Here is a 15,320-nt window from a genome sequence, read left to right on the forward strand (position 1 = left end):
GGGGCCAGATCACAGACGGGACAACTGAAATCAGAACGGCACCCGTGATGGAGACGGAAGACCACGAAGCAACATCTTCAAAAACCTCAGAAAATAGGGGCACCTGGGTGGCTCAGTCGGTTGAGTGTCCGACTTTGGCTGAGGCCATGATCTCACAGTTCCTGGGTTCGAGCCCCGCGTCGGGCTCTGTGCTGACAGCTCGGAGCCTGGAACCTGCTTCTGATTCTGTGTCTCCCTCTCTCTGCCCTTTCCCTGCTCACACTCTGTCTCTCTCTCTCCCTCTCTCTCAAAATTAAACATTAAAAAAAATTTTTTTTAAAAACTGAGAAAATATTTTTCAGTATTTTCAATATTCTATACCCAGCTAAACCAAAAGTAACTGAGGAGTAAAGATATTTTCAGAACCAAAGACGAGAGTATTATCTATGTAATGTCCCTTAGCTATCCAGAATACCTCCTTCAGCAAAACGAGGAGTGAGCCCAGGCGGAGAGCGGGGTCCAGAGTGCGGGGACCGACACAGAGGGACAGTGGCACAGGGGACGCTGGGCGACAGCCGTGCAGGGGCCTTCCCGGGACCAGAACAGACTGGGGCAGGACGCGGGACCCCGGGAGAAAACGCCCCAACAGCAGGCACCGCCACAATGGGGGTGTAAGGCAGGAGAGAGTTCTGGAATAGGCGGGTGGCAGGGCCGGGTGGGAAAGCTGCTGCACTCAGTGTCCCGGCCGGTCGGTGACAAACCATCCCGAGGGTCAGAGGTTTAACCAAAAGCTATGCCTGTGGTGGGAGGTGGAGGGAGAGGAAGGGGTGGAGGGGCCTTGGGAGAGCCGAGGCTGCGCTGCACCTGTGGGAAAACGGAAAGCTCAGACGACACTGCAGGAGGCACGGACGATCTGTCGTCTTGGCCCTTCACCCAGCGTCCTGGAGGGATGATCACGACCAAGGTTTAGGGACAGCCAGATGCAGAAAAAGGTGAGTAGCACGGTGTGTGTGCGCGCGTGTGTCTGGGGGTGCCTCTGTGTCTGTGGGAGGGTGTCCGTGTGTGCCTCTGCGGGGATCTGTGTGTGCGTGCGTACCTCTCAGTAGCTGTGTGGGTGTCTCGTGTCTGTGTGGAGGGATAGGTCTGTGCGTGTGCGCCTGTGCGTGCACATCTGTGTGCGTGCATGTGTGCGTGTCCATCTAGAAATGACTGTGTGAACAGGAACACAGCCGGGGAAGGGTATACCTCGGGGGTCACCATGGTTAGAGGGTTGGGGACAGCCAAGCCACAGGATGGGACACGGAAGACGGCCAGAAAGGACAAAGCACCTGCTGTCTGTGGGAAAGGCTCTAACACGAGAGCTCTCTGCCCGGTGCACACAGACCAACGGATCAGGTGACCTTTTGAACGCGCGACGCCGGAAATCACGGGTAAAAATCACATGGGCCTGTGTACAGAGCGCACGTCTCAGGAGAGACTCCAGTTTTCGTCAGACGGTCAAGGGAGCAGTGACCACCCCCCACCCCCCAAGCAGTAAGAACAAGTCACCTGAGGCCGATCTTCTGCCCGGGCCACCGGCCCCACCCCAGAAGGTGCGTGAGATGACAGGCGGTCCTCCCAGACACCAGGTGCGGAGCACGGCGGGGGGCCGGACAGTGGTCCCGAGACTCAGGTCCCAGTTCCCGGACTCGGAACGCCACCGACAGGCAGCAGGGACTTGGAGGGGTGACAACGTGGAGGTGGGAGAGGCCCCGGGTCTGCAATCGCAGGGGCCCTTGTGGGAGGAAGGCAGGGAGCCGGGGAGCCGGGGACGCGGGGCCCAAGGACTGAGGACGGCCCCCAGAAGCTCAAAGGGGACGGAATGGGCTCTCCCGGAGCGAGGTGTCACTCAGTTTCGGCCCAGTGACACCCATCTCGGACTTCTGGCTTCCTATGCGGAAGCCCCGAAGTTTGCGGTGATTTGTTACAGCAGCCACAGGAAACTCCTTCAAGCGCTAATTCGAAAAAGAAATGTTTACAGGACTTCCACCAAGCCAAAGAAAAGGTAAAATGTAACAGGGCCCTGCTGCACCCACTGCCTGCCGCCCCGACACCCTGTTTTCTCCCGCGTCCTCACCGTCTGCCTGGCCCGGTTGGTTCTGACACAGACAGGGCAGGGGGCAGGAGACCACACAATCGCAAAGTGAACCCCTGTCGTCTTCCCTGGGAGCACCCCGTCCCTCCCGTCCCCTCCCTCCAGTCCCTCCCACGTGCCTCCTGCAGCCTCAACCAGCCTCCCCCCTGCCCCTCCCCCCACACGCCCTCCGGCATCCACAGCCAGCGCCCAGTCCCAGCCCTACAGCCTCATCTGCTCCCCGGCCCTCCCTTCCCAGCAGCCTTCATTCTAGACAGTGGGAGCGAGGCCTGCCCTTGACCCTGGGGCTGCCAGCACCGGCAGCTGCCCTCTCTCTGCCGCGCAGGCCTGCTCGGTGCCCCTCTCCTCACCCCGACCCACCCCACGACACAGCCGCCACGGCCGCCCCACACGTCCAGCCCAAGTCCACCGCCTTCCCTCTGGCCACCATGGCCTCCCTCGCCCCGCTGGTCCCCATGGCCCGAGAAGTGCCCACGTCCCTCACTGCCCGTCGGCCAGGGCCCTCACTGTGGGCACCCAAGCACTGGGCCGTCCACCTGAGGAGCGTCCCTCAAGTCCGGGTCCTGAGCCGAGCCCTGCGTGCCTGCGGTCTCTGGTCGTCAAACCCACCGGGTGGGGTGGCATTTTTATGAAGTTCACACGGTGACAATCATGTTTCCGCAGTAAAACTGTAACCACACTCTACTCCTCCTCCCCTCCCCCACTGCCCGTTCCAGACGCCAGGACCCCTCCCTGTGCGCTTCACCCCACGGCCAGGGTGGGGGTGCTGCCCCCTCCGCTGCGCCCCTCCTCTCCAGAGCCGGCCCCCCACGGGCCCCTCCCACAGCACACCGTGACCACGGCATCACTGACACGGGCCGCTCCCAGGGCCCCCGACAGACCCCTCATAACCAAGAGCGGCCTCCTGGCAGGCCACGTTCCCGAGCCATCCTCTAAGGGGCCCTGAGGCACGAGTGGGCGGTCACCTGCCCAAGGCCTCATCCCAGGAAAGTGGCCGGGCAGGGGCCAGGCCAGGAGGCACGCTCGGAAGCCCCTGTCTGCACCCAACTCCGGGGCTGCTCTCCATCTACACCCTACAACCCTGGGGCTCTGTCTACACCCCACACCTCTGGGCCACTCTGTCCGCACCCCACAACTCTGGGCCGCTCTGTCTACACCCCACAACTCTGGACCACTCTGTCTACCCCCCACAACTCTGGGCCACTCTGTCTACACCCCATAAGTCTGGGCCACTCTGTCCACACCCCACAACTCTGGGCCGCTCTGTCCACATTCCACAACTCTGGACCACTCTGTCTACACCCCACAACTCTGGGCCACTCTGTCTATAACCCACAACTCTGGGCCACTCTCTCTCTACACCCCATAACTCTGGTCCACTCTGTCCATACCCCACAACTCTGGGCCACTCTGTCTACACCCCACAACTCTGAGCCACTCTGTCTATACCCCACAACTCTGGGCCGCTCTGTCCACACCCCACAACTCTGGACCACTCTCTGTCTATACCCCACAACTCTGGGCCACTCTGTCTACACCCCACAACTCTGGGCCACTCTGTCTACACCCCACAACTCTGGGCCGCTCTGTCCACACCCCACAACTCTGGACCACTCTGTCTACACCCCACAACTCTGGGCCACTCTGTCTACACCCCACAACTCTGGGATGCTCTGTCCGCACCCCACAACTCTGGGCCACTCTGTCTACACCCCACAACTCTGAGCCACTCTGTCTATACCCCACAACTCTGGGCCGCTCTGTCCGCACCCCACAACTCTGGACCACTCTCTGTCTATACCCCACAACTCTGGGCCACTCTGTCTACACCCCACAACTCTGGGCCGCTCTGTCCACACCCCACAACTCTGGACCACTCTGTCTACACCCCACAACTCTGGACCACTCTGTCTCTACACCCCATAACTCTGGGCCACTCTGTCCACACCCCACAACTCTGGGCCGCTCTGTCCACATTCCACAACTCTGGACCACTCTGTCTACACCCCACAACTCTGGGCCACTCTGTCTATAACCCACAACTCTGGGCCACTCTCTCTCTACACCCCATAACTCTGGTCCACTCTGTCCATACCCCACAACTCTGGGCCGCTCTGTCTACACCTCACAACTCTGGATCACTCTGTCCATACCCACAACTCTGGGTAGCTCTGTCTACACCCCACAACTCTGGGCCACTCTCTCTCTACACCCCACAACTCTGGGCCACTCTCTGTTTATACCCAACAACTCTGGACCACTCTGTCAACACCCCACAACTCTGGGCCACTCTGTCCACACCCCACAACTCTGGAGCACTCTCTGTCTATACCCCACAACTCTGGGCCGCTCTGTCAACACCCCACAACTCTGGGCCACTCTGTCTACACCCCACAACTCTGGGCCACTCTCTCTCTACACCCCACAACTCTGGGATGCTCTGTCCGCACCCCACAACTCTGGGCCACTCTGTCTACACCCCACAACTCTGGGCCACTCTGTCTACACCCCACAACTCTGAGCCACTCTGTCTATACCCCACAACTCTGGGCCGCTCTGTCCGCACCCCACAACTCTGGACCACTCTCTGTCTATACCCCACAACTCTGGACCACTCTGTCTACACCCCACAACTCTGGGCCACTCTCTGTCTATACCCCACAACTCTGGGCCGCTCTGTCAACACCCCACAACTCTGGACCACTCTGTCTACACCCCACAACTCTGGACCACTCTGTCTATACCCCACAACTCTGGGCTGCTCTGTCCACATCCCACAACTCTGGACCACTCTGTCTACACCCCACAACTCTGGGCCACTCTGTCTATACCCCACAACTCTGGGCCACTCTCTCTCTACACCCCACAACTCTGGGCCGCTCTGTCTACACCCCACAACTCTGGGCCGCTCTCTCCACACCCCACAACTCTGGACCACTCTCTGTTTATACCCCACAACTCTGGACCACTCTGTCTACCCCCCACAACTCTGGGCCACTCTGTCTACACCCCACAACTCTGGGCCACTCTCTCTCTACACCCCACAACTCTGGGCCGCTCTCTGTCTGCACCGCACAACTCTGGGCCACTCTGTCTATGCCCCACAATTCTGGATCACTCTGTCCACACCCCACAACTCTGCAGCACTCTCTGCCTATACCCCACAACTCTGGACAACTCTCTGTCTACACCCCACAACTCTGGGCCGCTCTGTCCGCACCCCACAACTCTGGGCCACTCTGTCCACACCCCACAACTCTGGGCCACTCTCTCTCTACACCCCACAACTCTGGACCACTCTGCCCACACCCCACAACTCTGGACCACTCTCTGTCTATACCTCACAACTCTGGGCCGCTCTGTCCACACCCCACAACTCTGGGCCACTCTGTCCACACCCCACAACTCTGGGCCACTCTCTCTCTACACCCCACAACTCTGGATCACTCTGCCCACACCCCACAACTCTGGACCACTCTCTGTCTATACCCCACAACTCTGGACCACTCTCTGTCTATACCCCACAACTCTGGGCCGCTCTGTCTACACCCCACAACTCTGGGCCACTCTGTCTACACCCCACAACTCTGGATCACTCTGTCTACACCCCACAACTCTGGACGACTCTCTGTCTATACCCAACAACTCTGGGCCGCTCTGTCAAAACCCCACAACTCTGGGCCACTCTTGTCTACACCCCACAACTCTGGGCCACTCTGTCTATACCCCACAACTCTGGGCCACGCTATCTCTACACCCCACAACTCTGGGCCGCTCTCTGCACCCTACAACTCTGGACCACTCTCTGTCTATACCCTACAACTCTGGGCCACTCTCTCTCTACACCCCACAACTCTGGGCTGCTCTGTCCACACCCCACAACTCTGGGCCACTCTGTCTACACCCCACAACTCTGGAGCACTCTCTGTCTATACCCAACTCTGGAGCACTCTCTGTCCACACCCCACAACTCTGGACCGCTCTCTGTCTACACCCCACAACTCTGGACCACTCTGTCTACACCCCACAACTCTGGGCCGCTCTGTCTACACCCCACAACCGGGAAACCCGCCCGGCCGCTGCACTGACGTTGCCACAGTTAATCGCTGGAGTTAGGGTCCCTGGAGACACCTCGACCCAAACAATGCGACCGCCTGCTGGGGGCGACCAGGAAACTCCAGACCGGACGCAGACACGGGCCCCCGGGCTCCGGCCCAGGTCTGGGCGAGCGCGGTGGGCACGGCGGGACCGGGTTCTCGGCCCATCCGCCGCCCCCCACCCCGACCCCGGACCGGGACCCTCGGGTCCTGCCAAGGAGCGGTCGGCCCCTCGGAGACCCCACAACCCAGGCCCCGGCGGGGTCCGCCCGCGCCGGGCCCACGACAAAGTCCTCGGCGGAGGGCCCAGGAACAAAAGGAGAGCGGCGGGCGGCCGGGCGGCCCGGGGACGCGGGGACCCAGACGAGCGGGACGCCGGCGGCCCCCAGGCCCCCTCGACCCTCGGCCTCGCTGGGCGGGGCCGGCGGCCGGGCCGCGGAGAGCGCGAGCGCGCGCCCAGAGAAGAAAGAAACGGAGGCGGGGCGACCCTGCGCCCGGCCCGCAACCTACCGGCCGCTCGCTCCGCCGGCCGCGATCCGCTCCGCCCGCGCGCGCAACGGTCGCTCCGCTGCCGCCGCCCGCCCGGGGGGGCGGGAGCCCTGGTGGGCGGGGGGCGGGGGGCGTGGTCTGCGCGAGGGCGGGGCGGGTGGAAGGCGTGGTCTCTAAGGACGTGGGCGGGTCCAAGACCGAGCCAGAATGCTTGGCCTGTGGGGCGGGGCCTCGGTGACGGGGCGGAGCCGCCGGGGGCGGGGCGGGCCTACGGGGGCGGAGTCTACAGGGGTGAGAGACTGGGCGCGCGGCCAGGCTTCCAGGGGACGAGGGTAGAAAGAAATGAGGGGCGGGGCCTCATCCGGAGGCGGGGCCTGCGCGGCGGATATGGGGGGGCGGAGCCTCCGGACCCGGGACAAGACTTCCGCTGCCCGCGCGGAGGTGGTCGGGGACTCCGGCGGTGGAATCCTTCCAGATACCCCGCCCAGTCCTCTCCTTTCTGTAAGCCCCGATCCCCTCCCATTCTGGGGCTTTTCCTGCGCCTCCGCCCCGGGCTCCACCTTACACACCTGCCCAGGTCTCCTCCCATCTCCTCGGCCCCTCCTGCGCCCCCGCCTGGAGTCCCCTCCCGACCCGCCCACCCGAGTCCCTTCCCGTCTCCCCGCCCCGGTTCCTCCCAGCTCGAGTCTCCTCTCGCGTCCCTGCCCCGGGTCTCCTCCCGACTCCCCCCTTCCCAGCCCGGGTTGCCTCGCGTCTCCCGGGCCCCGTATCCCCGCCCCCCCCAGCCTGGGTTCCCTCCTGACCCACCACCACCCGGGTCCTCTCCCGACTCCCGAGTTCCCCCCTCAGGGTCCCTTCTTGCCTCCTGGGCCCCCTATCTCCCCCGCCGGCCCGGGTTCCCAACTGCGCCCCCGCCTGGGCACCCCTCGCGAGACCCCCCACTCTGGTCCCGATTCCTCTCCAGCCCGGTCCCTGAAGGCGACTGGACGCTTCCTCCATGACCCCGCCCAGAGTCTGGGATCCCGCACCCTCTCCAGAGGACCTTGATGTGCATCTAGACTGAATTCCACCCGGAAATAAGGGAGGGGAGCAGATGAGAAGTGTGTTGTCCCCCCAGGAGCACAATCATCCCCTAGTCCTTCCCACAGGTGCGAGAGCCAGGCAGGCTTTGCCCGGTTGCCCTGGAGGTCCCCAGGGGCACTGCTCCAACCCTCCCCTCCTGCCTGAGTCCCCCAGGAGACCCTCCCGGGTTACCTCTCCCCTGCCTCCTGTTGTCTTCTTCCTCAGCAATCACTGTTTCTTTGGAAATTACTTTCTCTGTAGTCATAATGACCAGCTAGAGTACTTTGGGGAAACAGTCCCCTGGGCATTTGCCCTACACGCTAAGTGGGGAAAAAAAATCAAGTGCAGGATTCCTGACTAGTTGGGTCCCGGCTTTCAATTACACAGCCAGCTCTCAGACCTGGCCGAAGCCTGCTGGGTTGTCTATTAAATCATCACGACAAATACACTAGCCATCACGTCTCCAGTCCCTCTGTTGAATGGAAAACTCCGAGAACTAAGCCACATTTCATATTCCCTCCAGAGCTCCCAAAACGATAGCAAGGGGGATGTTCCCCCTACAGCATATTGTCAGTACGCGTCTTCCCCTTGTTGCAAATAAACCACCTAGCTGGACAGAGTTATAGAATGTGGAGCCGGCATGGTGGACGCGGGCGGGCCACCAGGAGAGCTGCCACGGGGCCAGAAATGGGGAGCTCTGAGACACTGGGGGCCCACTGTCTCCACAGCAGCACTGCCGTGGCCTGTGTACCCGGGGAACTCATGTTGCGGCCTCGCCCCCAGTGCAGTGGTGTTGGGGATGAGGCCTCTGGGAGGTGATTGGGTCGTGAGGGTGGAGCCCCCACAAATGGGATTCGTGCCTTATGAAAGAGACTGCGGTGAGCTCCCTCGTCCTTCGCCACCGGCTGGCTATGAACCGGTGAAGCTCTCACCAGACACTCAATCTGCTGTTGCCTTGATCTTGGACTTCCAGCCTCAGGAGCTCTGTTGTTGATAAGTGTCCCCCTCACCAGTCTGTAGTATTTTTGTCATAGCAACCCAGGTGGACTGAGACGAGCACCCAAGCCTACCTCTGCTGTATGTCCAGGGACAGGTGCAGGAGAGCAGATGGGCAGTGTCCCGCCCAGTCACAGGCCTCAGCCCCGATCGTATCACGTATCCCTCCTGCCTCCTGAGATTCTGTCCTCCCTGCCTTGTCTCAGCTGTGTCTCAGCTGCCGGCTTAAGCCAGGGTCCCTTTTTCATCCTCTCGTTTCCTTTCACCAGCGCTGGGGCCCCTGCTCCTTCCCGCTTGCCCTTGACTCCTCCTCTTGTGCCTTCCTTCCCTTTGAAACAGGCCACTCACTGCCTGTCCATCCTCCACGCGCTTGTGTCCTGGACCCTGTGCAGCGCCGTCCCTTCTCCCGTCTCCCTCTCTTCTGAATGTATCACCTGTTTTGTGTGGCTTCAGAAATACTTGTCTCCCCTCCCCATGCCTCCCCACCACGTTTTCCTGGTTGGGATCTCCTCCTCATTAGGTCTTGTATTATTTGTTTCGGTCCCGGGAGGAAATTTGAGAAGAGTCTAACAAAGCCCCAGTTGGTAGGAAAGGCAAAGAGTGAGTGCAGAGACAGGACCTACAGTGTGGAGGGAACAGGTGCCGCCTCCAGGGCTGAGGGAGCATGGGGACAACCCAGAGAGACAGGGAGAGACGGAGCAGCCAGACAGGACCCGGGGGAATGGCTCCACACAGAGAAAGCTGGGAAATAAGCCCCACCCTCACCCTTCTCCCGCTTTCTCGCCTTCTAGGCTCCTGCTGAGTCCCACCCGTGGAGGCTTCCGGAGCAGGGAGGAGGAGTGGAGAGCCGCCCTGGGAGGTGGCCTTCGTCTTGCTTCTCCTCTCCGCACGCACGTGTGTGTGCCGGGTCCACGCAGGCAGGCAGCACGCCTGGGAGAAGGGAGGGTGCTGATGCAGCAGGGGTGGGGCGGGGGAGCTGCTTCCCTGCTGGCCCATCCCTTCGGGGCACTCAGGACCCCTGGAAGTGGGGGAAAGTCATGCTGAGAAGCAGTGGAAAGGGAAACTGAGTCTCGATTTGAGAAGACAGGTCTTATCGATTAAGTTCCCTCTACCAGTCACGTGCTTTACAAGAGCCTCCGGCCAGGGGTGCCTGGGTGGCTCAGTGGGTTGAGCGTCTGACTCTTAATTTCAGATCAGGTCATGATCTCACAGTTCATGAGTTCGAGCCCCACGTCAGGCTCTCTCCGTCTCTGCCTGTTCCTCCCCCACTGTGCTCTTTCTCAAAAGAAAGAAATAAACTTTACAAAAACAGAAAAAAACAAGAATCTCTGTCTGGTCGTGGCCCTGGGACACTGTTCCCACTCCCTGTGGAGCCTGATGCCCCGCCTGACATGCCGGAAGTGACGTTTGGCCCGTGTCTGGGGGCCCCAGGATCCAGTCAAGCTGACTTCGAGTTCATCACAGGCACCCCTATGGCTCCACCTGGCACACACCCGTGGTCTTCATTCTTTATCTGTGTTTTCTTTTTTTCAATGTTTGTTTTTATTTATTTCTGAGAGAGAGTAGGAGGAGCAGGGGGAGGGGCAGAGAGAGAGAGAAAGACCGAGAACCCCAAGCCAACTCCACACCATCAGCACAGAGATCAACGTAGGCCTCGACCCCACAAACTATGATATCATGACCTGAGCCGAAACTGAGTCAGACACTCAACCGACTGAGCCACCCAGCCGCCCCTATTTTTTAAAAAATTTTTTTAATGTTTGTTTTTGAGACAGAGAGAGACAGAGCACAAGCAGAGGAGGGGCAGAGAGAGAGGGAGGCACAGAATCCGAAGCGGGCTCCAGGCTCCAAGTTGTCAGCACAGAGCCCAACGTGGGGCTCGAACCCACAAAACGTGAGAGCATGACCTGAGCCAAAGTCGGACGCTCAACCGACTGAGCCATCCAGGGGCCTCGCCCCTCTTTTTTTTAATGTTTAGTTTATTTTTGAGAGAGAGAAAGAGATAATGCAGAGGAGGGGCAGAGAGAGGAGGGGGGACAGAGGATCCGAAGCAGGCTTATAAATAGCTCCCCCTTTCTCTCTAGGAGTCCGTTTGGGGCGATAAAGCATCTGGTCACCCAGCCTCAGAAATGTCCTCTGAGGAGCACCCGCCCGCAGGCTGTGGTGGCGGCTGCCTTCTGTGGGCTGAGGCCCCGGGGGCACAAGGGGGGAAGTGGGGGGCGCCTGAGTGAGCAGCCGGGCGGGGGCCGGACCGCGGGGCTCTGTGGCAAGCGGGCGCTAGAGGCTGGTTGGCTCCCACGATGGCAGAAGAGGGGAGCTGGTGGGCAGGAGGCTGCGGTGCCCCCCCCGCCCCGCCCCGGGGAGGCCCACGGCCATTTCCGTTCTGTTCCGGGGCCCAGAGCCGGCCTGAGGGGAGGCGGGACCCCTCGGCGGGAGGACCCCTCATGCCAATGCGGGTCTCTACGGTAGACGGGTCTCCCGCCTCCAGGGTCGCTCTGTCCCCAAAAGAGGGCTGCCCGGACTTTATGAGAACTGTCCCTTTCAGGGTTTGAGCAGACACTGGCTCCAGGCCACCCAAACCCTGTCCTGCCCTGAGGTTAGAGCCGGGCTGGCATGGAGGGGCCCAGTCCGTAGCACATGCACCAGTGGGTCCGCAGCCCCCGTGGATGTCCCCCTCGCCCCTAAATGTAAAATCGTACAGACGCTACTCAGCAGCTGGCGGGACCCCCCCCCCCAAGCAGTCCCCGGCCCTGTGGGTCCTGGGACCCCACGGCTGCCCCCTCAGATGCAAAGCCATCCAGCAGAAGCCGAGCCACACTCCAAAGGACGGCGATGCGGTCCGTGGTCCTCGCGGGGACACGGTGGCTGTGTGTGTCACATTCTACCCCTGCTCCCCGCTCTGTGCAGACATTTTCCAATTTCCCTTGTCATTAAAAAGGGGGGCTTTCCTGCACAAAGCGGCTTCTCAGTCACTAAGAACACTGACCTAGGGAAGGAGGCACAGAGCCCTCCCACCCCCAGCTGGGCAGGCCCAGAGCTCGCTCACACCCTCACACCGATGGTCAATGCCACCGGGGGAGGAGGCCCCAAGGCCACCAGTGCGGGGTTTGCTGTGCTCCTGGAAGTCACCTGCCAGTGAGTCGGGACACCGCGGGGGGGGGGGGGGGTTCTAGGGGCTGAGTGCTGATCCCCCTTCCCCGGCTGGCCACCAGACGGCTCACCAGTGGCAGTGACTGCCCGCAGCCTGTGGTCTCTGGGGACACGCCCCCTCCCTCCCCCGCCCCCCACCGCCCCCAGCAGGCATGGACTCCGGAGAGGAGGCCTGAGGCTTGTTCCTGGCCAGGCCCGTGGGTGGCTCCCCCTGGGGGCGGGGTGCCTGCCCCCTCCCCACTGGTCTGCTCCTCCCTGTGGTGGGACTTGCTACTGGGGGGTGGGGGGCGAGCCGCCAGCGTGGTCTCCTGCCAGCAGCGCCCCCCACCCCCCCGGCCTGCACCTCGCTCACCTTCCTTACCGTCCCCTGGGATGCAGGCAGCGCTGGGTCAACCCAGAGGAGAGGATGTGGCGCTCTGGGTCACCCATCTGGAGCCAGGTGGGCACATCCACCTCACCTGCTCTGAGAGCAGGAAGGATTCGCTGGAAACCCCATTGCCTTCTCCCACTGTCCCCGCACTGTCCCCTCACTGTCCCCCCCACTATCTCCCGCCACTGTCCCCCATCACTGTCCTCCCTCACTGCCCCCTCACTGTCCCACACGGTCCCCTCACTGTCTCACACTGTGACCTCACTGTCCCTTCACTGCCCCCCTCGCTGCCCCCTCACTGTCCTCCCTCACTGTCCCTTCACTGTCCCCCTCACTGCCCCCTCACTGTCCTGCAAGGTCCCCTCACTGTCTCACACTGTGACCTCACTGTCCCTTCACTGTCCCCCTCATTGCCCCCTCACTGTCCTCCCTCACTGTCCCTTCACTGTCCCCCTCACTGCCCCCTCACTGTCCTCCTTCACTGCCCCCCTCACTGTCCCCATCACTGTCCTTCCTCACTGTCCCCTCACTGCCCCCTCACTGTCCTCCCTCACTGTCCCTTCACTGTCCCCCTCACTGTCCCCATCACTGTCCCCTCACTGCCCCCTCACTGTCCTCCCTCACTGTCCCTTCACTGTCCCCATCACTGTCCCCATCACTGTCCCCTCACTGCCCCCTCACTGTCCCCTCACTGCCCCCTCACTGTCCTGCCCTGCCCACCCCATCCTTCTGTACGTCCGGTCAGTGTGGTCTCTGCTGGTCTTCCCAGGACTCCATGCAGCCCGGTTGCCCCAGCTCCCAGGGGTGGGTATTCTGTCCTTGACTTAGAAAGGCCTGGCCACATGAGCCCCTCCCTCAGACACACACCTCTGGTGTGGACGTCACCAGGTCAGCTTCCCTGGCTCCCACCCTGCCCCTGACACCTGTTCCTCCCCCCGCCCCGCTCCCCTGCACCCACCCCCTGAACCCATTCTGCAGGTGGAGACTGAGGCTGGAGCAGGGGAGGTAGCAAGTCAGGACTGGGTGACGGGGCTGGGATTTGATCCCAAAGCCTGACTCGGCCCCTCCCCTCGAGCCCTGGGCCACCGCCCGAGGCCGGCCACACACATTGCCTGGTCCTGTTCACAGTCCCACGGCCTTGTCTTCTGCAGGAGGCAGCCGATTGTCCTCAACTGGCCCCTGTGTGCCTTCCAAGAAGTCATGAGACGGGACGTGGGGGCCTCACAGCCGAAAGCCCTTGGTGCCAGGAGAGACGAGACCAGACCCGGTGCTCGTGGTCAAGTGTCTAGTGGACGGACTCAGCCTGGGCCCGGGGTGCCCTCCCCCTCCCCAGCCCGTGCTCCTCCTGCTTTCCTGTCCTCAGTGGGCCTGCTGGCGAGCCGCCCCGGGGGCTTCTTCCTCACCTGCCAGGGATCAACTCACCCCACACACGCTGCCCGGGGGGAGACGAGGCCCATACACACACCTGTCCCCATCCTGTCATGCTGCACGGGAGTCAAGTTCACGTCTGTCCCACGGCCCCCACCCCGGAGCTCCTGGATAGAAAGGACCACAGCTGGCCATCGGCAGGGTGCACTTCTGATTGCCCCCTGCACTGGGCACATGCTAGGCTTGGGGACACAGTGTCCAGGGCAGGAGAGAGGAGGCTCCAGGAAGTCCAGGTGTGGTGGCCCAGCAGGGCCACTTCAGGAACCACACCCAGGAGGCTGGGCAGATCTGTTCCAGAAGAGCCCTTGGCTGTGCGGAGGAGGGGACAACAAAGGGCAGTGGCAGTCATGCACGGAATGCGGACAGTGAATCTGGGGGCCTGCGGTCAGCGGTGTGGGCCAGGGAGGGGTGCGGACCCCAAAACAAGAACCAAGGGGGCAGGCACGACCAGAGAAGGACAGACCCATGTGGAACCCAGAGGGTTTGGGCAGATGAGGGGTCACCAGGGAGATGGACGCGGGTCTCGGGGCCCCCAACCCAGCTCGACTCACACCCGCCCCCACCTGAAATGCTCCGGCTCCAGGCCCCCTCCTGAGGCCCTCCCTGACCTTCCTGGGGGAAAGCCGCCCCTTCCCTGAACATCCACAAAACCGACCGGCTGCACCTCTGTGTTTTGGAATTCATTACGGTCAGTGCACAGGGGAAATACGTCAAATGAAGCATAATGTTTTTACCCAGAACACATGAAATTAATTAAATAGAGTACATGGCTACTAAATAGAACTTGTATTAATTAGGGATATTGTTACCAAATAGAACATGCAGTAATTAGATAGACCACATCGTTACCGAACAGAACATACACTAATTAACCAGAGCACATTGTTCCTGCATGAAACGTACTCGATTCTTCCTGGGGCTCCAGGGAGGATCGCGCTGGTGGCCAGGGACAGGGAGGCCCCACAGGCAGGCCAGCCTTGGGCAAGTCCACAAAGCAGGAAAGGGGGTCCCCCGCGTGGTGTGAACATTGCCCTCTTGTACTTTGAAAGTCGCCCTCGACTTTGAAATGTCTCTTCCTATTTGGGGGAGATGTAGCTTAGGAGAGTGCCTCCCTTCCTCGGAAAATGAACATGAGATAAATCAGAAAGCATCATCTCAAAATAGGAAAACGACAGTGAATACATTGCAGGCCTCCCCGGCCTCCCCATCCTCAGCCCACACGTGCCCATTTACAGGTGTCTCGGAGACTGAGCCCAGGAGACAGGTGGCGGCCGCGGACGTAGCCCTGCCCAGTGTCCTTGAGAGTGTGGCACCCCAACCTGGCCTCCAGCCCTCCCTGCGGCCCCTCTTGCCCCCCTGAGCTGGCTCTGAATGCTGCGGACCCACCGCAGGCCTGCAGTGTCCCCAGAGGAGTAGCCCAGCCAAGCCGTGTGGGCGGAGGAGGGCTGCTGGAGCTGTTAGAGGGGCCACCCGGTCTCGTGTGTGTCCTTCTCCGCCTGGGACCCACGGAGCGCCGAGTCTGGGGCGGGTGGGCGAGCACCGGAGGGCCTGAGCGGGAGACACTGGCCTCTGGAGGGTCAGGCCTCCCTCCCACCTCGGGGGCACAGAGGTTGAC

The 15,320-nt window shown here is 61.6% G+C and overlaps 2 protein-coding genes across 7 annotated transcripts in view; one reads left to right on the top strand and one right to left on the bottom strand.

Annotated features, from left to right (window-relative positions):
- Positions 1 to 6,781, bottom strand: part of RGS12 (regulator of G protein signaling 12) — a 119,561-nt gene extending 112,780 nt beyond the window's left edge. For all 4 annotated transcript variants that reach the window (XM_045474712.1, XM_045474713.1, XM_045474710.1 and 1 more), the window contains exon 1: positions 6,721 to 6,781. The gene's annotated coding sequence lies outside the window, so the exon portion shown is untranslated. The remainder of the gene's footprint in view (positions 1 to 6,720) is intronic.
- On the top strand, positions 1,379 to 15,052 carry LOC123596243 (translation initiation factor IF-2-like). Of its 3 annotated transcripts, none has more exons than XM_045474722.1 (3): positions 1,379 to 1,607; positions 9,549 to 9,616; positions 13,429 to 15,052. In XM_045474722.1, exons 1-3 carry the CDS (start codon positions 1,581 to 1,583, stop codon positions 14,072 to 14,074), a joined length of 741 nt encoding a protein of 246 aa, XP_045330678.1. In that variant the 5' UTR covers positions 1,379 to 1,580; the 3' UTR covers positions 14,075 to 15,052. The 3 variants fall into 3 exon arrangements, with proteins under 3 accessions (XP_045330678.1, XP_045330679.1, XP_045330676.1); XM_045474723.1 differs by lacking the exons at positions 1,379 to 1,607; positions 13,429 to 15,052 and adding exons at positions 6,768 to 7,200; positions 10,842 to 11,710; XM_045474720.1 differs by lacking the exon at positions 1,379 to 1,607 and adding an exon at positions 6,776 to 7,200.
- Positions 15,053 to 15,320: the final 268 nt, after the last annotated feature.

The sequence above is a fragment of the Leopardus geoffroyi genome, chromosome B1, assembly GCF_018350155.1.
Source record: "Leopardus geoffroyi isolate Oge1 chromosome B1, O.geoffroyi_Oge1_pat1.0, whole genome shotgun sequence".
Classification (NCBI taxonomy): domain Eukaryota; kingdom Metazoa; phylum Chordata; class Mammalia; order Carnivora; family Felidae; genus Leopardus; species Leopardus geoffroyi.